Below are 24,980 nucleotides of genomic sequence, written 5' to 3'. Positions count from 1 at the left end.
ACCAAAATTAAATTTGATCAAAAACAAAATTAAAATAAAATAAAATAAACTCTAAATTTGGAAGGAGGCAAAAATCACGCATATCTAAATTAAAAATCAAGCAAGAACGTCACGAATAATAATACGTGTCCAAAGTGCACCAAAAATTAATCTTTTTCACTATATCCTTTTCCATATGTATTCAAGAAAAGAAACATAAAATCAAATAATAAACCAAAAAAAAAAAATCACATAAACAAATAGCACATTCAAAGAGGATATTGTCATCGAATTTACAAAAAAAATCTTAACTAAATTGGAATTAACTGAATCATAAAACTAGCATCAAAACCATCACTAGTATATCACTCTTTCAATCACCAACACTCATTCAAGATTTTAATAGCTTGATACGTTCTTGGTGTGGTTGAGTTGAATAGATCGAGTTAACTCTTTTTTCTTCTAAAGCTGTAACTATATTAAGCTTCAAATTTTCTAAAGAGTTCTTAAATTTTTCAAGAGATTCAAAAGACATATCATCAATAGAATGATTCCACCAAGAAGTAAAACATGCATCACCTTTATTTCTCTCTTTTAATAAAATATTCTTCTCTTCTTTCAACTTTTCTTGAAGTTCCTCGTATTGAAACCTTAGTGTTTCAAATATTTCCTCATCTTGTTTTTTTTTTTCGTTGTCGATAACAACGTTGTTTTCCGAAGCGATAAATTGGTTAATGACGGAGTCAGAATTTGGATAACCACATGCATAGAGTTTTTCGTTTGGTGAAGTGATGATCATTGCGGTTTTTGCCTGACACATAATGGATAGTTCGGTAACTTTGTTGAAGAGTCTTAATTTACGTTTTGAGAAGCTCACTTGTAACTTGTTCAATTGTTCTATTTTCTTGATGTCAATTTTTCTCTTGGGTTTTGTTGTTGTGCTGTTTCCATTTGAAGAAACCATTGATAATTTTTTCAAAGAGAAAGAAAGAACCTAACAAGACACAATGAGAGAAAGTGATGATTTTGTCCCAAAATATTGCCCGACCTCTCCTTTTATAGAGATAAAAATAAAAAATAAAAAATCTCTTTTTATTTTCTTTATTTTTACCTCTTTACTATATTTTAATTGTTTTGAAAATATTTGTATAAAATTGATTGCAATATTATAAAATTGCCGTGACGATGATCCTATTAAAATAAAAGGTAATCATGGTCATTAATAAAAATATTTGTTAAGTTTCAAATAAATCTTTAGTGAAATTAGTTTATTTTTTACAGATTGTAAAATTGTAATTGAGAATCTTCATTTTGTTAGATTTTATATTTTTATATATTTACATAAATAACATATAAATACTACGTTAGAAAATTTTATATTTTTAACATTAGAGAATTTCTTATAGTAATTCCGTTGATTCAGAAAATTTAGAGATTTTTAAAAACAAATAGATACTAACGTTCAATCACCATTCTCACTAAAATATATATATTGGATTGATCTCAAATTTTTAAAAGCCTTCAATCTGAATCGAGTTCATAGTTCCATGATTTTCCAAGATTCTCAGGATCAAACTTCACATATAAATATGTTTATTTCATGAGATAGTTTAAAATTAAATTATATAGTTTTAGATTTATAACTTTAATAGACATATAATAACTAGATATTATTAGATTTAATAAAATAATTTTAATTTTTGAATTAGAATATATTATATTAGTGAGAATAAATTTAAAATATTATGTCAAAAAATATTTAAAATATTAACTTGAAAGAACAAAGTTTTATATCAAATCAAAATACTTTAATATTAAATTTAATGATTTAATATTAATGTATGAAAGAAATGTAAGATTGTGACAAATAATCCAATATATTTAATATTATATTTTTTACATTAAGAAAATAAATTTAAATATAGTATAAAATAGTTTAAAAAAATAAAAATTCTATGAATAAAATATAAATTCGACATATATATTGTCATTAGAAAAGTATTTCAAAATATTTAATTAATAAAAAAGTTGTTTACTGTATTACTAAATATATAAAGAAATATCAATTATTGTCGCAGAATAGGTCGCTGACTTTAAGACGTTTTATGGCACTGCCCAATTTGTGCAACACAGACTATCAACCATGAAGTCCTCAAGTTAAAATAGATCAGATTCACTGTATCGAAGTTCTACTGCACCGTAAAAAACCGTTATAGAATTACACCTTCAATATGGCGGTTAAAGTCATTCTCAATATGAAGATTAAAGTCTCTTGCGATATGGTACTATGATAACTCATAAATCAAAAGGACTACGACACAAAAAAACCGCTCATAATGGTATTATGATTACTAAAAATCGACGAGACTATGACATAAAAACCGCTCTAAAAGGATAGTGATATTAGGACTACTACAAAATCGACGAAAATACAGGATAATAACCGCTCTAGAAACCGATAGGACTACAGTACAATACTATTTTAAAATATCGAAGCGACATAAATAAATGGGAGAAGTGGCTCATAAATCAATCGAGCGGAATAGAAAAGAGAGAAAAGAGAAAGTTGAAAAATGCATCAAACTTTGGTGTACTTTTCACAAGAGTTTGAAACTTATTATATAGTGATGGAAGCAAACTCACATATGTTTTCTATCAAATATAGAACTTTAGTATTTATAGTGTTGAAAACTGTTCAAAATTATATAGTTTTCAATGTGGGACTTCAAATATTATGTCAAACGCTTCTATAAAATCATGCATAAACAAATGTGTCTCTTGACTTGAACCATTGCATAGTAAGTAAGATTCAGATTTAACAAGAGTGACTCGTAGTCTTGAACATTATCTTGGACATCAAACACACACACAGACTTCTAATCGGGTATATTCTCAAAAGCTCGTGCATTAATGGTCTTACACGTGTATCCTAGTATAGTGAACGCTCTAAGAATTCTACCACGAAATTCAATAGGAAGCGGCCCCACTTCCACATTCACATAAGTGAGGCTATCAAGAGTACTCATGTAGCTAGGTACTCCACTCCATATAGAGTATATATCCTATTAAGAGTTTCTATTACCTCATCTTATCATCGCTTCATGAATCATGTTTCTCTGATTTATAATAGCATGTTCATCTCATATCACTTCACGACTTGTTATTACCCATTGAACCTAATTCTTGGGATCTCCAGTCTTTTAAGTCGGGTTACCATCATGAGTGACTCAATAGGCATTAGTCTCATCCTTTTGGATGTATTTATGAATTTCTCTCTAGATAATCCTTTCATCAAAGGATCTGCTAAAATTTTATCATTGCGTACATGATTCACTATAACATCTCATTTAGAAAGTAGTTATCTAACTGTATTGTGCTTACGACGTCTTTGTTGTCTCATACTGTTGTAATAAAGATTTTCAATCTTTGCAATAGTCGCGATACTATCGCAGTAGATCAACACAATTGTCAAAGGTTTTTCCCATAAAGCGAACCCAACTAGCAAGCATCTTAACCGACTTGTTTCTTCACTAGTAGTAGCTAGTGTTATCATTTCAGACTCGATAATGGACTGAATCAATATCGTATGTTATTTGATTTCCAAGATACAACCCCATTACCTATACTACAATATTTGCACTGGTTGTTTTGGTATCATATGGTAAAATGTTCCAATCAACAACATTGTATCCTTCAAGGACGGAAGGAAACCTTTGATAATGTAATCAAAGACTCATGATCCTTTTTAGGCATCTCATGATTCTTTTGATGGTCTACCAATGCTCCATACTATGTCTATTGGTAAAGCTGCACAACAGTCCCACGACATAGGCAATGTCGGGTTTAGTACAATCAGTGGCATACCTGAGGCTGTCAGTGATGCTCACATATTCAATTTGTCTAACACCTTCACCAGTGTTCTTGAAAATTTTCACAATTAGATCATATGGTGTGCAGGCAGATTTATAGTCAAATTATTTATATTTCTTTAGGATTGTTTCAACTTATTGAGACTGATCCAAAGAAATTCCATTTTCTGACCTAGTAATCTTGATTTCAAGGATTACATTTGTTTCTCTGAGGTCTTTCATAACAAAGTTGTTACACAACAATGATTTCACAATATTTACAACATAAATGTTTGAATAAAATATGAGTAAGTCGTCTACATAGAGACATATGATAGTGCAAATGTCATTTTCAGATTTATAGTAAATACATTTGTCACTTTTATTCACTTTAAACTCATTCGATATAATCAAGTTATCAAACTTTTCATGCAATTTCTTAGGAGCTTGTGTAAGACCATACAGTGATTTATCTAACTTACAGATTTTGTCATATTGTCCTTGAATTACAAAACCTTCAGGTTGTTCCATATAGATTTATTCTTTCAAGTCACCATTTAAAAAATATATTTTAACATCCATCTGATGTATCACCAGGTTATGAGTAGCCACAAGTTATATGAGTACCCTAATGAATGTTATTCTAGTGACTGGTGATAAAGTGTCGAATAAATCCATATTTTCTCTTTGTCTAAAGCCTTTGGCTACAAGGTGTGCCTTGTATTTATCAACAGTTCCATCGGGTTTTAGTTTCTTTTCCAAGATCCATTTACAATCTATTGGTTTGCAACCAAGAGGCAAATCTACTAAATGTCAGGTCTTGTACGATTCTAGAGATTCCATTTCAACATTTATTGTTTCTTGCAATATCTCTGCATCCAAAGATGACAAAACTTCTTAAAGATTTGCAGGATCCTCTTCTAAAGTATAAGCCGCATATTCGGGTCCATAATTTTTAGAAGCTCTGACTCTCATACTTCTTCGAGTTCCTGGTTCACCTTGTTTGTTGCTTCTAGTTACAGGAACGTTACTTGGAACCTCTTAATCTTTCTACTAAATTGATTTTCAATTTCAGTTACAAAGATCCTTAACATGTCAAGCGTTTCACTTTTATTTTACATTTCTTGGTAACGTCCCAACAAGTTTACATATATCAAAGTGTAATAAATCTAAAAACTCATATTCTCTAACTACAAATTTATGTGAACTCTTTGCTATTTTAGCTGGACAAAAAAAATCACATTTTTCAAAATTATTTAAAAATAACTTTAGAATTAAACCTAAGTTACTTAAGTTTGAAATCAGACGTGTTCACGTCACTTAGTCTAGTATGTCAAAATTAAAATCACACAACATGTAAGTATAAAAAGACATTTTATTGATTTCAACATTCAAACAAAAGGAGATATATTAAATTTCAACATTTAATTTAAATATGACATGAGTGACATACCTTAACAAACAATCTCATGAGTTATCTTCAGAATTTTACGAGAGTGAGCCTCCACGGGTCTAATATCGGTCATTTGATACTCTGGGTAGCAGCTCGCAACATACTTATTTAGAGAATCTCTAACATCTATAGCAGTATTATTGGAATTGTAGTAGTTATACAGATCATCAGCAAGTCCATTAAGAATATAATTCTTATCATTATTCTCCCATGGGTTAATTCTCCAGCTTTCTTATCCTAATTTGTTTGCTTCTTTGGTTGACATGGCAGTAAGAAATGTCTTAAAATTGTTATTTTGAGTTTCAAAAAATTATTTAAAAATCACAATTTATGTCACCGAAGATATTACTAGGTTGAGTTGCGGACTAAGTCGCTCTCTTTAAGACGTTTCACGGCACTGTCCAAATTGTGCAAGGCAGATTATCAACCACGAAGTACCCATGATAAAACAGTACAAATTCACAGTATCGGAGTTCCACTGCACTGTAGAAAACCGTTCTAGAATTACACCCTCAATATGACGGTTAAAGTCACTCTCAATATGACGATTAAAGTCACTCGCAATATGGTACTATGACCACTCATAAATCAAAAGGACTACAACACACAAAAAATCACTTATAGTGGTATTGTGACCACTAAAAATCGACGAGACTATGTCATAAAAACTGCTCTAAAAGGATAGTGGTATTAGGACCACTCAAAAATCGACGGAACTACAAGATAACAACCGCTCTAGAAATCGATAGGACTACGAGATAACAACCGCTCTAGAAACTGATAGGACTATGGTACAATACCATTTTAAAATATTGAAGGGACATAAAGAAATGAGAGAAGTGGCTCGGTAATCAGTCGTGTTGAATAGAAAAGGGAGAAAAGAGAAAATTGAGAAATGCATCCAACTTTTATGTACTTTTTAACATAATTTGAAACTCGTTATATAGTGATGAAAGCAAACTCACATATGTTTTCTATACAATATGAAACTTTAGTATTTATAGTGTTAAAAACTATTCAAAATATTAGAGTTTTCTAAAGTGAGAATTAAAAAAAAAAAAATTAAATTCACACATTAACCTAGTGTATTTTAAATAATGTCTTTTATTGTCCATTGAATATCTTTCAATACTCTCGTTGAAGTTTCTTTTGCATTCTTAAATAATTTTGTTGTTGATGTCTTTCTATCACTATTATCATTAATACGACCAAAATTAAATTTAGTGTGAAGTGCTTCAGAATACACGGTAATAAACGAGTAAACAAAACTATCACCGATCAAAAGCAAGGGAGGAAAGAAGAATTAAAGAATTTTTTATAAATAAAATATAAAAATGAAAGAACGATACTACCTAAACCTGTAGAAAAATAAAAACCTGATAAATATTTTCATATCTTCTCATGTTCACTCTAAAATAAAATTCACATATAAATGATAAAAATAGTACACTGTTACATATTTTTAATATTGCTATCTTGTATCTTGCGATTACTACAAAAAGTGAACACTTATTATCTTTAATGTTTAGAAAGGTAGTCGTAGAACGGGTACCAAGACAAAAAATACATTAGTGTCAAAATGAATCATTTTTAAAAAATTGAAATCTAATATTTTACAAATATATAATATCGTATAGAACATAATATATTAACAAATAGATAATATTATTAAAATTTAAAATAAATTTAATTATTATGTATTGTACATCATAATTATTTATAGAAATAATTTTAGAGGTCATTTTAATAAATGTAAAATATTTCTCCCGATCGAATGAATGATGAAATGAATGCGATTTACCTATAAAAACTTTTTACTATTTCATAAAATGATATAGATGAAAAATATTAGATTATATATTATATATTATATATGCCATCGTAATATATGTTTAAATTTATAGTATTTAGTTGATCGGGAAAAAGGGATACACTTAAAGTTTGTTTTGATTTGGATGAGTTGTGGTTGATATGAAAAATGTGTAACGATATTTTTTTTTTAATCTCGTTGAATTCAATGGTATTGTCTTGATCGAGCAGATTAAGTTGGTTACGTGGATGTGACTTAAAACTAAAGGGTCTTTGGTGCTTATCGCTTCCAATTTTTATTAATTTATTTGTATTATTACTTATGTTATGGCTTTAGAGTTTGAATTTTGTATGATTGAGTGAGGTGTGTTGTCTTGAGACTTTTATGTACTATTTGTACTGTTAATTTTAAGTACGCTTTGTATTTTGAACTAATTGTTGATAAAATTTTAGTCGATTGAAAAAAACTATTATATCAATTTGAATATTTCATGACAAAAATTACCACATAAAAATGTGCTAAAAAATACTAGTTTATTAAAATTATTATTTTAGTTATGAGATTTTATTTGAACATATCAATTTATATATTTCATCACAAAAATGTACCATACAAAGAATTGTTAAAAGAATTTATGGTGACAGACTGGTTAAATCTATGATTGTACTTTTAGTTTAAAAAAAAAAAGTTGTACTTTCAGTTTTTCTTTTCCTTAGAGTATGCTCGTGTGATGGATATGAGTTTTTTATTTTTGATAAAATTATTTTTTGAAGAAATATATGTTCATATAGAGTTTAATTGGTTTTTTTTAGTTTGAAAATAATTTTATCCTAATATTCAAAAGTATTGAAATATCTTTTAGGTTTAATTGCATTGGTCCTCCTATTTTAGTTGAATTGCGAAAGTAGTCCCTCTATTTTATTTCTTCTCAGTTTTAGCCCCTCAAATCAGAAATTTGGTTCAAAACTTGATGAATTTTCATTGTTTTGCATTTATTTAAGTCATATCATGTTTCAATATCTCGTTGTGCAACAATTGTACCTGAAATATATGATTATAAACAGTGTGGTGTGACTTTAAAAAATGTAACTTCATCAAAATTTGGACCAAAATTATGTTTGGGGGCCAAAATTGGAGATAAATTAAATAAGAGAATTACTTTCGTGATTCAGCTAAAATAGGGGGACCAAAACTACAATTAAGCCTATCTTTTATAATTGTTGTTTTGTTTTAACTTTAACATATCATCGCCAATAATCGTCAACCATCATCTTGATTATCGCTAACTACCACTCAGACAATTGTGGACCTCATTCCTTATGTCATCGACCATCACTCAAACTACATTTTCCACCACTCCAGAGTTTGTTGGACACTACTTCGACTCACCGCCAACTACTCTCTATGAATATCATTGTCACTGCTAATACAATCACTACTTTGAAAACCACCTCATACCACTCCAACTATCAAGGTCAACCATCACTCAAGCCACCACATTTGATCAATTATAACCTCTCTTAGCCACCACTGTAACCTCTATTGGCCACCATTTTGAATTTTATAGAACACTACAAATTATCGATTATCACTCTGATCATTGTCAACCATCGTTTTAAACATCACCTTCGACCACTCCAGTTCTTACTAACAGTTGTCACCTATCACGTCGACCATTCCTACAATCACAACGCCACTATCAACCGTGGATCACATCTAAGAGTAGTCTACTATCAATTATGTCAATCAGTAATGTACATTTTCTCTCCTCTGTTATGAAATTTATATCTCATAAAAGATAATTGATCTACATTTTCAAATAAATGTAAATATTATACACCAACATATTAAAAAATTACATGACATTTAATTACCTTATACAATTTAATAATATATATATACATATATATATATATATATATATATATATATATATATATATATATATATATATTAGAGAAAATACACTTATTTATAATAACATTAAGTTATAATAGATAATAGACGATATATTGGTGAGTATAATATATAGATATATATTTTATGAGAATGATATTGGTTTTTAATTTTTGTTGTTGGAGTTATTAGTTTGATTATAAGGCATCTTGCGAGATTATAAAAAATATTATATAAATAAAATAGGCTAAATTACATATGTGGTCCCTTAACTTAATTTCAGGTAACGTTTTAGTCATTTATCTTTTTTTTTTTCCCGACTTGGTCATTTATTTTAATTTTAAGTGACAATTTGATATTTTATGTTTTAAAATTTCAACAATGTTATCCTTCTTTATACAAAAATTCAAAAAAAAAATTCAATCAAAACTCATAAAATTAATTATATTCTTCAATATAATACAAATTTCATCAAATTCGTAACATAAATCTTCAAATAAACTCATATTTTCATACTTTATTTGATATTGTTAGGAATAAAGGACTAAATCGAGGGGAAAAAAAAATAAAAGACTAAAACGTTACCTGAAATTAAGTTAAGGGACCACATATGTAATTTAATCAATAAAATATTATTAACAGTGAAAGTTTGACTGCAAATATTTTTATCAAATATTTTTATCGATAAAATATTCTCACCAATATATACATAAATTTAAAGTTGTTCTTTTTAATTAGATATAATTATAATTGATATATGAATAAGTTTTCATATTAATTGGTAGATTACATGACAATATATTTTCATATTTAAATTATTATAATTAAAATCTAAAATATACAAATAAACACCTAAATTGGAGGGAATTATGATGGATCGTCTAAAGTCGTTTGTAATTTTCCTTGCTTTTATAATTGATAATTGATGTTTAATTATGTGGTTATGAAAGTGTGAAGTTGTTTTTTCTTTACCCCTCCACTAAAAAAATTGATGACGACAAATAATTCAATTTTGGAGAAATAAGTAAAATTTAAGGTTATTAATTGATTGTATTTTCGATATGCAATCTTCTACAAATATATATATATATATATATATATATATATATATATAATTAAATAATAAAATAAATAAATAATTGAAAATTGTATTATTAACTAATAATAATATAAATGAATTAAAATTAGTAAAAAAAAAAACTAAAATTGTAATATTTTAGAGATTAAACCTAAGAAATTGTAATAAATTAAATGAATAAAAAATTATTAAGTAATAACAATATAAAGATTAAGTAGAATTGTCAATACCATTCGTACAATATTTTAGATTATGATCGAGTAACTAAGATAATTCATATATGTTTTCTATTTATTTTTAACATCTATTTCATATTTAATGTGAGTACTATTTGAAATTTCATATGAGCTCAATTAATTATTTTATATTTATAATTAATTATCTATATATAATTTTGCTCATACATAGTTATTTTATATTTTTTTATCTATAATTCGTTAAGCGTTAAAACTAATCACTTTTTTTATATACTATGTTTGTTTAAATCTCTATTATTTTTAACTATAATATATCACGTAGTCAATTGATCTCATATAAACACCATATAACGGATTATAATATCAAAATGCATAACTTACATTAGAAATAAAATAGTAGTTAAAAATAACATGCATAACATACAAAGACTATATCTATTAGTCAATCATCCTCCAAAATATTATCCAAATATTATCGGTAACTTAATTTAATTTATATATTTATTTTTACTAATTTTATATTATTAATAATTAATACTTTTAATTATTTATTTTATCAATTAATACAACAAACAATAATATGTATAGAAGGTGGCATCTAAATACTATCAACTACTAGCTCCATTTTCTTATTCCTTAAAGAGGAGATTTTTATATAATTTTTTTTAAAAGTGGAATAGTTTAGTTATTTTTTAAAGATACAAAAGTAAAAAAATCCTAACCAATTTTTATGATAATTAATACTTATTTAATTAATACTTAACTTAATTTATATATTTATTTTTACTAATTTTATATTATTAATAATTAATACTTTTAATTATTTATTTTATCAATTAATACAACAAACAATAATATGTATAGAAGGTGGCATCTAAATACTATCAACTACTAGCTCCATTTTCTTATTCCATAAAGAGGAGATTTTTATACAATTTTTTTTTAAAAGTGGAATAGTTTAGTTGTTTTTTAAAGATACAAAAGTAAAAAATCCTAGCCAATTTTTATGAAGTCAACAACACAAACTAGGAGTCAGTAGGAATTAAACACAAGATTATTATTATTTTTAAATTAAGCAAATCGACGGCGTTTACCATCAAGAAGATCAATCATTTTTTTTATATATCTTTTTTTCTTTTTTTAATAAAATATTCTACTCTTAAATAATATTATCTAATTATCTTATTTTTTATGAGTCAATAAGAAGTAACTGGCCCAATATCTTTTTATTAGTATTATTATAATTATTATATCAGTTTAATAGTTGTTATTAATTATCTAATAAATTAAAAATAATTAAATCAATAAATAATAATAATAATAAATAATAATAATAATAAATACTTTAATAAATAATAATAATAATAAATAATAATAATAATAAATAATAATAATAATAATAAATATTTTTTTCTTTTTTTAATATATTTTTTAAATGTATAATATAATTTATTATTTTTAATAATTATTAATTACTATTATTATAATTATTTATTAATGCATTATTTAGAAGTGTAATATTTTGGTGTTAAAAAAAATTAAAAAGAAGATATATTAAAAAAAATATCCGAACAACATCAACATGAAAAGAAAAAGAAAAAAAAACCCGCATCGCTTTCCGAATCCTCATGTTCTTCTTTCTTCAATCTTCATCTTCAAATCCCAATTCACACATCGCGTTAGGGTTTTCACTTTTTCATACTTCAAATTTTCCCTTCACCATCACAACCACCACTTTCCCCTCAATCATAAATCCAACGATGCAACGCAACTTCTCAATTCCTCCATAGTTTAACCGTAACGGTGTTTTCCTCATCGGAGAATACTTCGGAACTTAACCTCATCGGTTTCTAACTACATGTTCGTGTAATTCGATTCTAATTTTTTGCTTATTTTAATTATCACTTCAATTTTTCTCAGTTTATGTGTTGTTGCTTTGCTATGGTTTTAGCTTAAACGATGTTGCAGTTTCATCCTCAAGGTTCTTCTAAACAAACTTGTACTCTTCTCACTGTTACTTCTGCAACACGTTGTGCTGAGCAGAAGCATCCACAGAATCATCACAACTTCCCTTTTCCTGAGTTGGTTTCTTCAGGGCGTCTTGAGGTATATAAAATTCACATATTTGATTGTTTATAGTATTGCATTGTAAGTTTAGAGGTTTTTATTAGAATATAAAAAAGATTATGCACTATTTTAGTCCTTAAATGTGTGAGGCACTGCTATAATAGTCCTTAAATGTATTAAAATTATAAAAGTATACTTAAATGTGTCTTTTGCTAGTCATTTTGTTGAATGCGTCTTTAGTTAGTCAGTTTAGTCATCAAATGTGTTTTTCGTTGGTTAATTTTGTCCATAAAATTACTATCAAAAGAGATATTGGGGATGCATTTGCAATTTCAATATATTCAGAGACTATAATGACATTGCTTTACACATTCAAAGACCAAAATTGTTGTTTACTCATAAAATAATTGAAGTTAGTTTGTCTCCTATTTTGAAAGTAGCAAAGACTAACTTGACGAATTGATAATAGCTTAGAGATTATTTGTTATATTTCTATAGTTTAGGGACCAAGTTGGAGAGAAATTGGTAGTTTAGGTACCAAATTGAAGGTTTACTCGTTGATATTTGTGTATTACTAATTTTGTTTTTGTTTTATTTAACCGTTGAAATAGCATGAGGTGATTTATTTATTTATATAATTTTAATGAAATGAAGGTTCAAACTCTATGCAATCCGGAAAAGGAACAGTTTTGTAAAGTTCTTGAATCGTATCAGCCGAGTATTGTTTACTTACAAGGAGAGCAGTTAGTGAATGAGGAAGTTGGTTCAGTGGTTTGGCAAGGTGTGGAATTATCCACCCCTGAAGATATATCAGAGCTCTTCGGTACCAGTTTGCCGACTGCGGTATGTATTGTGAATTTTAAAGCTGCTCTTTTGTTTGTACCTTATATGTAAGATAGGGGACTAGGTTAGACATATAGAGATCAGTAAAGAAACAGATTTGAGAATTTATAAATGTACTTTCTATATTGTTAATTTCTGAGTTAGTTTTTGGTGGAAATACTTACTAGTATTGATTGTGGGAGAGATAAAGAAAACTGTAAAAAGTATAGCTGAGTACTGTGAAGAATGTTAGGGACCTTGGTCTATGTGAATTTTAGATCAGTTGTTTTGCATATAATTGAAAACTGAACCAGTTGATAGACTCAATATGATATTGATGCCTAAATAGAAAGACTGGTGTTGGTTGAATGATTCACGAGACGATTAGAGTATATAGAGATTTTGTGACATATGACAGATTGCTCAAGAATTTTACTTATAAGGCTTATCCATTTTGCATTTTTAAGTTTATACAATCTGTGTTGATGTTAAATAAACTAATAATCCTTACCCGATTAGCATTTTCCCTCCTCAGTTTGCATTGTTGGTGTGGTATTTTATTTGATGTAATTTGCAAAATTTCTTCAGGTTTACTTAGAAATCCCAAATGGAGAAAGTTTTGCAGAGGCCCTTCATCTTAAGGTACATTGGTCTAAGTTGCTTGGGAAAATTTGGATATCAAAGGTCAACTGACAATCATTGTTGATAAAAGAATGTGTTACTCTTTCAAGAATACCTTGCATTTTGATAATTTCATACGGAATATTGGTTGATTCAGGCTGTTTGACTATGCAGGGAATCCCATATGTTGTATTTTGGAAGAATGCCTTTTCTCGATATGCTGCCTGCCATTTTCGTCAAGCATTTTTTTCAGTGGTGCAGAGGTATGAAGTCATTTATTTGATTTGCAACTTGCAAGCACATGGTGTATTTACTACGAAATGAATTTTTATATCCTAAATCTAACGGCTACACTGATACAAGTCATATTGATATTTGATTGTGGTTAGACATATTTGATGACATATCCATGTAGTGGGTCATTGTGAGAGGAATAATTTTCTATAAAATCGGTAAACTTGTATAGTTGACATATCGTGGTAGTTAATCTATGATTATTTAACGCATTTTTGTTTTCAATTATGAATGGCCAGAGTTTCAAATTAAGTATGATTTTTTTATTTTCTTTTCATGGGAAAAAACTGAAGAAATCTAAGTAGTGTGTTTGTTTAAGAATTTTGAAATATTACTTAACATTTAATGCTGTTTTTCAAATATATGGCAGCTCATCTACACATACATGGGATGCTTTCCACCTTGCACATGCCTCTTTCGAACTTTACTGTGTTCAAAATAATCAAGTACTTCCTACTGATAGCAATGATGCTGATAGTGATATGGGGCCACACCTTCTTGGTGACTGTCTCAAAATCCATATTGACCCTCCAGAGATGGGTGAAGAAGAAGAAGATGATGACGATGATGAAAGTTCCTCAGGCAGTCTTCCTTCTATACAAATACATGACGATGAAGTGAACTTGAGATTTCTAATCTGTGGTGAACCTTCCACAGTTGTAAGCTTCTTTTTTTTTTTTTGTTAGAACCACATGTAAACATGCATAATGATTTACATAAAGTAAATATTCTTTAAAACTGTCACACATTTTGACACACCAACAACCACAAATGCATGTTGAAAATAAGTTTTTCCAATGGTGGACAAAGTAATACGGTTTTCCACTGTGAGACAAAAGAAGGATCAAAATGCACATGCATATTACTATACATGCATGTGTAATTGTTATTTAAATTAACACCCACATCCATAGTAGACATTATTTTCCAATTATAAATTGGCTTGTTTCTTTTCAGGATGAATCATTGCTAAGATCTTTGGAGGATGGACTCAGAGCTCTTTTAACTATTGAAGTATGTTGACTGTATCGTTTGATCAATTTTAGATAAAATTCCATTTTAGCAAAATCATAAGATAAGCATTGTTGATTACCGATCATTGTTCAATCTTGCGGCCTTTTCGTGAAAGCAATAGAACATAAAAGAAAACTTCCTGTTGTTGATTTGCTTTTTACCACTGTTGTTTGAGAGCTTTTTGTTGCAATTTTTAATCAAGATGATATTTCATTAGGTTTTCTCAATTTTCTTATTATTTTTTCAGATACGTGGTTGCAAGCTCCATGGCAAGTATAGGTATGTTGATAAGACTTGCATATGACTAGGGACTAGTACTGATATTTTGATGACTAAAAACTTGTTTCTCATTTTATTTCTTCAAATTTTATATTCCCTTATTTTTAATTAGGACTTCATTAGAAATATGAATATGGATTCTCAGTTGCCACCATGTAATATATACCTTTATGCTGTTGTATAGTGCCCCTCCACCACCTCTTCAGGCAGCTGCTTTTTCTCGCGGAGTTGTGACCATGCGATGTGATATATCAACCTGCAGTTCTGCACATATCTCACTTCTAGTGTCTGGCAGTGCACAAGCCTGTTTTAATGATCAGGTACTCTCCATTTGTCTGTGCACTGTGTTTTTATTACTGAAACTAACAACCAATGCTATCTGTACATGCTATTTAGTTTTTTTAATTCCAATATTACATTGCTCTTGCATAATAGCTTGTGTGTAAATATATATTATATTTCTGAGCATTGAATTATTTTGTTTTTCTCTTGAAATAGGTTATATGACAATTTTGTCTTTGGAATTGAAGTTAAAACTTATTGTGTGGAAAGAAACGGTCCTTACTCCTTAGACCATTTTTCCATTAAATTTCTGATTAACTGTTTTATTAAATATTAAATCAACAGTTCACATTTGAAGTGTAATATTAATATATTCACTTGCAAGAAACTATTAAAAAATTTGGATTCTTATTCTTTGGCCGATCTGTTCTGTTTTTTACTTTTTAGCTCTTGGAGAATCATATAAAAAATGAGATAATTGAGAAGGGTCAAATAGTTCATGCACAACTCAGCGAAGCAAACAAACAGACTATCTCTGAACCTCGTAGATCTGCTTCAATAGCATGTGGAGCAACTATTTTTGAAATTAGCATGAAGCTTCCCCAATGGGCTTTGCAGGTTTCAATAATTCTTAGCCTTACTCACATTTTTTATTTCAATATTATCTGTTTCAGTGTTGTTTTATTAATAAAATTATGTTTTCTGAATGTGTCTTCCCTTCTTGCTAGTTTCTTATTGGGAGATTCATCAATGTTCAAGTCCTATATGCTTTACCTGATTTTATTTTTTTGGAACTAAAAAAAACAGTTTTATTATTAAAGCAGAAGCCATGTAGTTGTGTTTGAAAAAAGAAAAAGACTTGCAAGTTGAACTTTCCTTGAATTTTCATCAAAGATTCCATTTGCTTAAAATAAATATTTAGCAGAGTTTATTAGGACAATTAGTGCTGAGATAAAATGATAAGGATTTGAAATTTTGGGGCAAGGATTTCTTGTGTTGAGATAATGGAAAGGGAGTGACATTATCTGACTTAGCCGCTCATAATGCTTTGACATCAAAGTATGTAGCAGGACTGATTAGATCGTTGCCACTGGACTGGATGTCTGCCTCTGTTTTCATCTATCTTGTACCATTGCTTTTACCCATGTTTCCTCTTTCAAATGGGAGTACTTGTTGATTTGCCTTGCTGTTAAGTTATAAGAATGGTTCATAGATAATGGATGACATGCTCACTGAGCTGTATCGATAATATATGGTTCTTACTAGTACCGATGATACCATGGCCCCTGCTAACTTTGGCCTACTGATGTAGTTTTGAATGGAACTACTCGTTAGGAAATGATGAGGCAGTAACCAGTAGTTTTATTACCCTTTTTTCTATGAGGAATATGTGCCTGCTTCTATATATATAAGAGCAGTGAAGTGCTCAACCTGTTTTCAAATTAAATGATCTACATTTCACAGTAAATAATGAAATGGAAGCAGGATTTTTCCGAGGTTTTCTTGCCTATTAATATCTGGATGTTGAGTATAGTACCTAATGTTTTAAATCTTATAAGAATGAGAATCAGAATTCTATGTCTAAACATATTTACCTGTATGACTCGAATTCTTAACTATATGTCTTGTTTCTCTGTTCAGATTTTGAGACAACTAGCACCTGATGTTTCTTATCGAAGTTTAGTTGCACTTGGCATTGCTAGTATTCAAGGGTTGCCTGTAGCTTCTTTTGAGAAAGATGACGCTGAGCGCTTACTTTTCTTCTATCAAAGCTCTGAGAAAGATGGCTGTGCAAACCACAACATAGTTTTCAGCAGGCCCCCCATTTGGTTGAAACCTCCCCCTCCAACAAGAAAGAGGAGTGAATCCAGCCAAGGGGCTAGTCCTGACATAGATGATGGTGTCTTTTCAGGGCAGGGTGCTATTAAAAAAGTAGATGAAGAGGAAAAGGATAGGAAAATGGTGAATGGGATTAGCACACCATTAACTCCAGCTAGGCAGAGATTAAAAGTATCTGCAATGAGGCCAATTCCTCAGGTCCGTCGCCATAGAATGACACCTTTTTGTGGACCTTCTGAGATGGATGGTTTTGGTGGTGCCCATGTTGAGGCTAGTGTGCCACTTGTCCCTATGAAGCGTAGTAGTATCGCATCATCATCTGCAACACAGAGAAAATCATTTTCGAGCTCAGCTCTGTCTAAGCAAGTTATTTCATTGAATCCATTGCCGTTGAAAAAACACGGTTGTAGCAGAGGCCCAGTACAGACTTGCTCTGAGGTGAGTTTTCCTTTGTCCATTGTTTTAAATATCCTTTTCAGTATCTTTTAGATGCCTAGTATGATATTGATTTCCAAAGTTTTACTTGTGCTGAATATTTGATGTAGTACATCCTATTCAAGGCAGTGTTCCTATATTTATAAAACGCGACTTTGCTAGCATTTATAATCGAAGACCGAATGATGTATAATTGTCTTGCAGTTGTACATTTAATTCATATCAATTAGCTTATTTTGGAAAGTTAAAGAAGAGCTCTGTAATCTGTATGCCTTGATTCAATGAGTTATATTATGCAAAGATGAAATGGATAATGTTATATTAAATATTCCACCACATTCTAAATTAATCTCCAAATTGATATGAGAATTTAAGCTACTTATTCTTGAAGGATGTTATCTTTTATCTTTTACTTTCTTATTAGTTTCCTATTCACGATTTTTTTTAAACTCACATTTTTTAGAAATATATTATCCCAAATATTAATAAACCATACTGAGTTTAATCAATCTCTCTATGATGCAAACGTTCAATGAGAATCCATATTGCATCAAACAGTTGTTTAATTTTTTGTTCACTTTCAAAATCTTTTTAACCAGATTCTATAGAATGGTGTTATCCTAAATATTACTTAACCATACTGGATTAGTCAAACTCTGATGCAAACATCCTTAAAATTTTAAAAGTTGAAACTTTCTGTGTAGGAGGAATTTCTTAAAGATGTCATGGAGTTTCTGATTCTCCGGGGGCATAGCCGGCTGATTCCCCAAGGAGGGCTTTCTGAGTTCCCTGACGCCATTCTGAATGGAAAACGCCTTGATCTCTACAACTTATATAAAGAGGTGAGTTAGTAAAACTGTGTTCTTTTGATGATTATTATGGATGAGTTTTTATGTAGATTTTGTTCTGAATTGGATGGTTTTCTTAGGTGGTTACAAGAGGAGGATTTCATGTTGGCAATGGCATCAACTGGAAGGGACAAATCTTTTCAAAGATGGGCAATTACACATCAACAAATAGAATGACTGTATGTTCTATGCCTTATGTATATTCCGAACTTCTGTGGTTCATTTTTGTGATTTGTTATATTATTGATTTATTTTGTTAAAAAAATTATTGCGGTATACCGGTAAAGTTATTCTTGATTTTTTATATAGACTTGTTTTATAGTTAAAGTTGCATAAAAAAAAGTTCACAAACTTATTCATATTTTATGTGGAATGTTTGTTTATCTTGTCAATATAACTGGAAGCTAAGCCTTTTTTCCCATGATGTGTCTTCTACAGGGAGTTGGAAATACACTCAAGAGACATTATGAAACCTACCTTTTAGAATATGAATTAGCACATGATGATGTGGATGGAGAATGCTGCTTGTTGTGTCACAGGTTTGTACTACTTTTTAAGCATATGAAGCTATGCAGTTGTTCTTTAAGTGTGGTTGCCAGCAGATTATGTACTTACACCCTCTCCATGTTAAATTGTAAAGTAGTTTTAATTTATCATTCAATTCATGATGATTAGCAACCGATAGATGTTTAGTATTGATATACGTGCAAGTAGCAGCTGCAATTCTCTTTTTTTTTTGTAAATGATTTCCTTACAATATTTTGAATGTTCAACAGTAGTGCTGCTGGGGATTGGGTGAATTGTGGTATATGTGGTGAGTGGGCCCATTTCGGCTGTGACAGAAGGCAGGGTCTTGGCGCATTTAAGGTATTGCATCATCACTTACAATTATACATGAAGAGTTTTGATGTGTTATCCAATGCAAAACAATGTAATATATTAAGGATTCCTTTTTTTTCCTTCATAACTTCTGCAGGATTATGCAAAAACAGATGGGCTGGAATATATATGTCCTCATTGTAGTATTACAAATTTCAAGAAAAAACAAAGTGTTGCTAATGGGTATTCTCAAGGGTCAATGTCATCACGACCTTTTTAATAAACTTTCCTCCACCCCCTTATTGAATAGGGGTCAACTAGATTGTCCCTTTTGTTGATTTATTTGTAATCACTATGTTTTAGATAGATTAGTGAAATATAGGATTAAAAAAAATGAGAATTAGGGTTAATTGACACAGATGTTAGTAGGAGTAGGCTTGCCTCAACCTCTTCCACCTTTGTTCTTGATTAAGAGGGACAAAATTTCCAAATTCAGATTATGGAACTCCTTACCAGTTTCAACTCCATCAAGCTCTCCATCATGAGCAGTGACTTGAAGTTTACTTTATTCCCACTATCCTACTGTATTGAAAGGAAAATGTATAGTCTTAGGCACTGACCATGTTTATATGATTCAATTTAATTTAATAGATCACTTTTAAGTCTTTTCTATTTCACGCACAAACATTTTTGCACTCATTCACTGTTTAATTACCATACAAATCATGCTAACATGTGCCCTTAAGGCACATGTATATGTTAAGGATTCTACAAATAGTGTTATATTTTTAAAAAAAAATGAAATGTATAATTTTCAATTTAAAAATTATTTATAAAAGCTAGAGAAGCTTGAGTGATGATCTGTAGAGTTGTAGTTAAGCAAAAAGTATAACTGAAAGGAGCAAAATCTTTCTTAACTTGAGTGAATTTTAGGTCCTCCAAAAGTGGAAGGATATTGAGGAGAGAGAATATTTATCATAAATTTGAACTTGAATACACATTTATTTAATGTGATTTAATTATTACGAAAGTGAAAAATGTAATTTTACATTTTCCTTTCATTAAAGTTTATTCTCTTATCCAATCAAATACAAAACATTCTAAAATTATTTTCTTCCTCCTCCTTCCATTTCTCTCTCGTTTATTAAATTATCTTCTCTCCTTTTCTCTCCGTTGAATGAAACGGATACAGATGGTTATTATTAACATTTGGAAACACTTGTGCTTGTGTTTGTGTAGAAAGTAGAAACCTTATATTATAAGAACTTAAAATCTAACAAAACTATTATAACATAATATTAAAAGACATAACAAATATGTATAGTAGATAGCATTTGTGCTTTAATATAATATTTCAGATATGATATACTCAAACAAAAACAAAAAATGATTTGAACGTTGATTTAGTAATCAAGACCCAACAGTTTGATATAAAAAAAAGATTCAACAGTTTGATACGTGGTAATTATATTTTTTGAAAGACTTTTTGACATTATTTTTTCTTGATATTAAGGTAATTAACAATCAATTACTTTTTTCCTAAAACAAAGCGATCAATTACTTTCTTTAAATTTCTTCAGAATCACTGTTTGTAAACTAAAAAATATGTCTGCATAAAAAAACAAAAATATTAATCAAAATTAAAATGGCACAGGGAAATTTAATTATCCAAAAGATCTGTTAGAATGAAGTTATTCACACTTTAGTCATATAAAACATTTTTTTTTAAATAGTCCTGCTTTTTTCGTATTTTATTTATGGTAGACATTGAATTACTAATTGAAATTCATATAAACAGAAAACCTAATTCTCACATTAAAAATAGTTTATAAAGTATCACTCTACCGTATAAACCTATTTTGTAAGAATAACTTATATTGAATATTAATAATAAATTCTATCCATCGGACCACCTTAATTTATATACATGCAAGTTGCAACAACTGTGAGAGTGGTGGATTGGGAAAACCAAATACGTTAGGCCTCTAAATGAAGACATTTTCTTTGGAAGGAATTGTTTTGATAACTACAACAACTTAGAATCAGTATCTGTGACTTTATCATGCCTGTAATGCATTAATTAAGATTTTTAGTTAACTTAAAATCACTCCAAGGTCCTGGCTCTACTTTCAAGAATTTATTTTATGTTGTGAAGACTTTTGTACTCGCTCCTTCTCAAATTATAAATAAAAAGACATTTTTTATTCTATTTAGTTATGTTGTTACAAAATTATATTTATAGAATTTATTGAGTTTCAATAACAAAAAAGAAAAATAAAAGAATTTATCGAGTTTACATTTTTCAAAACATGTTTTTTGACTAAAAAATATAATAGTATTTATTCATTTAAATTGTAAAAACTATAATAATTAATAACAATACAATTTAAGTTGCTAAAAAAATAAATTTATAATATCTAAATTAATATTATAAAACAAAAAAATATTTAAAAAAATGACATTTTACAAATAAGATAAAATTGATGTTTCTAAAGTCAAAAAATAAACTAAAATTGACGTTAAAATAATTAAAATAACACAATAATAAGGCGGAAAACAAAATAAATGTCGAACACAAATAACAAAACAAATTAAAATATAAAAAACAAATTATGTATGCAAGAAAATCAATTGATAAAAAAAGTAATTTAGAGACATATTTTGGGTCAAAAATTGACTCTAAATTATAAAAAAATAAAAAATATAAACTTTTAATCTTTTCCAAAACTTGATAATGCCACTTCCCATGGAAAACGGGAAAGTTCCAATCATTCACTCCATCGAGAAGAACAAAAGTCATACGACAATTATTTTGTTTTGGTTTTCAAATATTCAATTTGTTTATGTTAAATATCATTAAAATATTTTTTAAAACACAATTGATTTTTTTGGTAAATTTTAAAACTTAGTTGATTTTTTAATAAGTGTAAATTATTATTATTTTTCTTATAATTTAAGACCGATGGAGTATGTGTCATACACAAGGATTTAATTCAAAATAAATAATTACTTCATTAAATGTTTGCACAAATATCCTTATAATAAATAGTGTAATTAAAGTCAATACATAGTTTTGCACAAATATCCGCACCTAGAGGTATCCATCCAAATTCGTTTGGTTTGAGCGGGAAAAATCTGCTTTGATTGAATGCGGGTGCAAAATTTTCTCGAAATTAAAATTTGGAGCAGAGACGGGTTTGGGGTGGTGATATCTAGAGCCGTCAAAAAAGCCCCCAACTACAAGGCCCCCTTACTTTTTTTGTTTTATTATTAGGCCCCCTATCAACATAATTTTTTAAGGGGCCCTTAATTTAGGCTCATTATTTAATGGGGCCTAAGTAAGGGGGCTCTAAGGGCCCATAAGCCCCCAATATTTTGTTAATTTTAAAATTTTTTTCTTGAAAAAAAAAATTATTAAAAAAAAGTGAAAATTTTTTATCGAAAAATAAATGGGAAATTTTTTATCGAAAAAAAATCGAACATTTTTTATCCCAAAAAAGTCGGACATTTTTTATCGAAAAAAATCGGAAACTTTTTATCGAAAAAAATCAAAAATTTTTTATCGAAAAAAGTCAGAAATTTTTTATCGGAAATTTTTATCGAAAAAAATCGAACATTTTTTATCGAAAAAATCGGAATATTTTATAGAAAAAAATTAAAAAAAAAATTATCAGTGAAAAAATTGAAAAACTTTATTTCTCAAAAAAGAAAGTTGATTCTTTTTTAAAAAAAGTGGGCCTAGGGGCCTCCTAAGCCCACAAATTTTTAGGGGGCTTTTAATTTAGGGGGCCTTGTTTTTGGAGGCCTTTTAAATTACTAATTTTTTTGGCCCCTTCAAAATGTGGGCTGGGGCCAATAATTAGGGGGCTTGTCAAATTGACAGCTCTAGTGATATCCACCCGCAACCGAACCCACCCCACAAATAATATTATTGTAATTTTTAAATACTATACTTAATATTTTTTAAAATATTAAAAATTATAATCTTATTTCTATAGAAAATATTTTTTATTTTATAATTGTCTAATAAAAATTATTTTATTATATTAATTATAATAGATATGATTTTTAAATTTATAATTTTATATATATATGAATGGGTGCGGTGCGAGCAGGAAAACTCAAACCCTGTTGCGGACGAGAATGAAGGTCTAAATTCTACATCCGTTATAAAACAGGGGCATGTGCGGATTTTTTTCAATTATTCAGATGCGGGGGTAGAGAAGGCAAATTCCGACTCTGTCCCATTGTTATGCCTAATCAATAGAGTGATGTCTATTAAGTAGAGACTTTACCTATGTTATCATTTAGATTTAGGAAAAATAATTTTTTTTAATTTAAAATTAAATTGAGAGATAAGTGAAATGTGATTAATAATTATATTAAACATTCTAAAAAAAATAAGGTTCAAATTCGAGTTCTTAAATTCTAATTGATTCTTGAATAAATTTTATTAATCATTTGATTCCAACTGTTTTTGATTAGTATATTAGTTGTTTGGTATATTGGATTGTCTTTTATAAATATTTCCTTTATTGATGTGATTTGTTCTATATAAATTAAAAGATATGTGAAGTGTCTCTTTCTCCTAATAAGAATTAATCCTCACATAAAGAATCTTTTGATCGAGCGTGAATATATTAATTAATGCTCATTAAAACTTGAGATATGCCAAAATTTGAGCGTGACATGTCTTTTATTTTTTCTAAGATTCTATTCACAAAAAAGTTTATATAAACCATTCTTTCAAACCAAACCATTCATCCTTGGAAAAACTCTAAACTCCTCTCTCTAACTCACTTTGTTTTGTACTTTTTACATCTTTTTCTTCATCATGTCTAACAATGTTGTCAATCCTCTTCTCCATCTCAGGTTAGAATCAGATTGCCCTCTACAATAACAAGGATTAATTACAATTGCTATAAAATAAGCTAGTATTTTATCTTTGTTACTTTTTGTTAATTCATTACTTTTTGAAAGCAGGAGAAAAATTAAAAACTAAAAAAAAAGGATTAATTTTTTTTATTAATCCAATTTCAATTTTAAAATGTAACAAAAAATCAATTCAATTTTCAAATAAATCTTTCTTTTTTGTAGTTTTGGTTTGCATATATGTCCTTCATGTGATTAGTGTTTGGTTTGACAATTGTGTTCGCATCACGATTTTTGATACTGCAAAGGTCCTTCTTTAGGTAATTAGGATTTTAAATAGTTCTCGGGGTGATTATTTCATTTGCTTTATGATTTTTAACATCGTAGAGAATCACAATTAAATATGATTGATTTGATCTCAATTATGGTTTTAAATTGCATTCTCCAATTGCAAATGTCACTATTAAATATAGAATTTGAAGTATCCGCAACAACATTGCAACTGCAATTTATGCTACATTTGTTAG

At 28.8% G+C, this 24,980-nt stretch overlaps 2 protein-coding genes across 2 annotated transcripts; one reads left to right on the top strand and one right to left on the bottom strand.

Annotated features, from left to right (window-relative positions):
* Positions 1–221: 221 nt before the first annotated feature.
* Positions 222–990, bottom strand: LOC101493142 (agamous-like MADS-box protein AGL62). Its single transcript, XM_004510525.3, has one exon. The coding sequence runs from the start codon at positions 941–943 to the stop codon at positions 371–373; it is 573 nt and encodes a 190-aa protein (XP_004510582.1). The 5' UTR covers positions 944–990; the 3' UTR covers positions 222–370.
* A 10,848-nt stretch (positions 991–11,838) lies between these two features.
* Positions 11,839–20,253, top strand: LOC101514085 (AT-rich interactive domain-containing protein 4-like). The gene is made up of 16 exons (XM_004510505.3): positions 11,839–12,121; positions 12,213–12,367; positions 12,983–13,171; positions 13,739–13,792; positions 13,946–14,034; positions 14,436–14,724; positions 15,023–15,079; positions 15,327–15,358; positions 15,543–15,678; positions 16,088–16,258; positions 17,282–17,917; positions 18,619–18,756; positions 18,843–18,941; positions 19,201–19,301; positions 19,539–19,629; positions 19,739–20,253. The coding sequence occupies exons 2-16, from the start codon at positions 12,221–12,223 to the stop codon at positions 19,859–19,861; spliced, it is 2,352 nt and encodes a 783-aa protein (XP_004510562.1). The 5' UTR covers positions 11,839–12,121; positions 12,213–12,220; the 3' UTR covers positions 19,862–20,253.
* The last annotated feature ends 4,727 nt before the right edge of the window (positions 20,254–24,980 follow it).

Source organism: Cicer arietinum, chromosome 7 (genome assembly GCF_000331145.2).
Source record: "Cicer arietinum cultivar CDC Frontier isolate Library 1 chromosome 7, Cicar.CDCFrontier_v2.0, whole genome shotgun sequence".
Lineage (NCBI taxonomy): Eukaryota > Viridiplantae > Streptophyta > Magnoliopsida > Fabales > Fabaceae > Cicer > Cicer arietinum.
The sequence above is the reverse complement of the archived record's forward strand: the minus strand, read 5'-3'. Positions and strand labels throughout refer to the sequence as shown.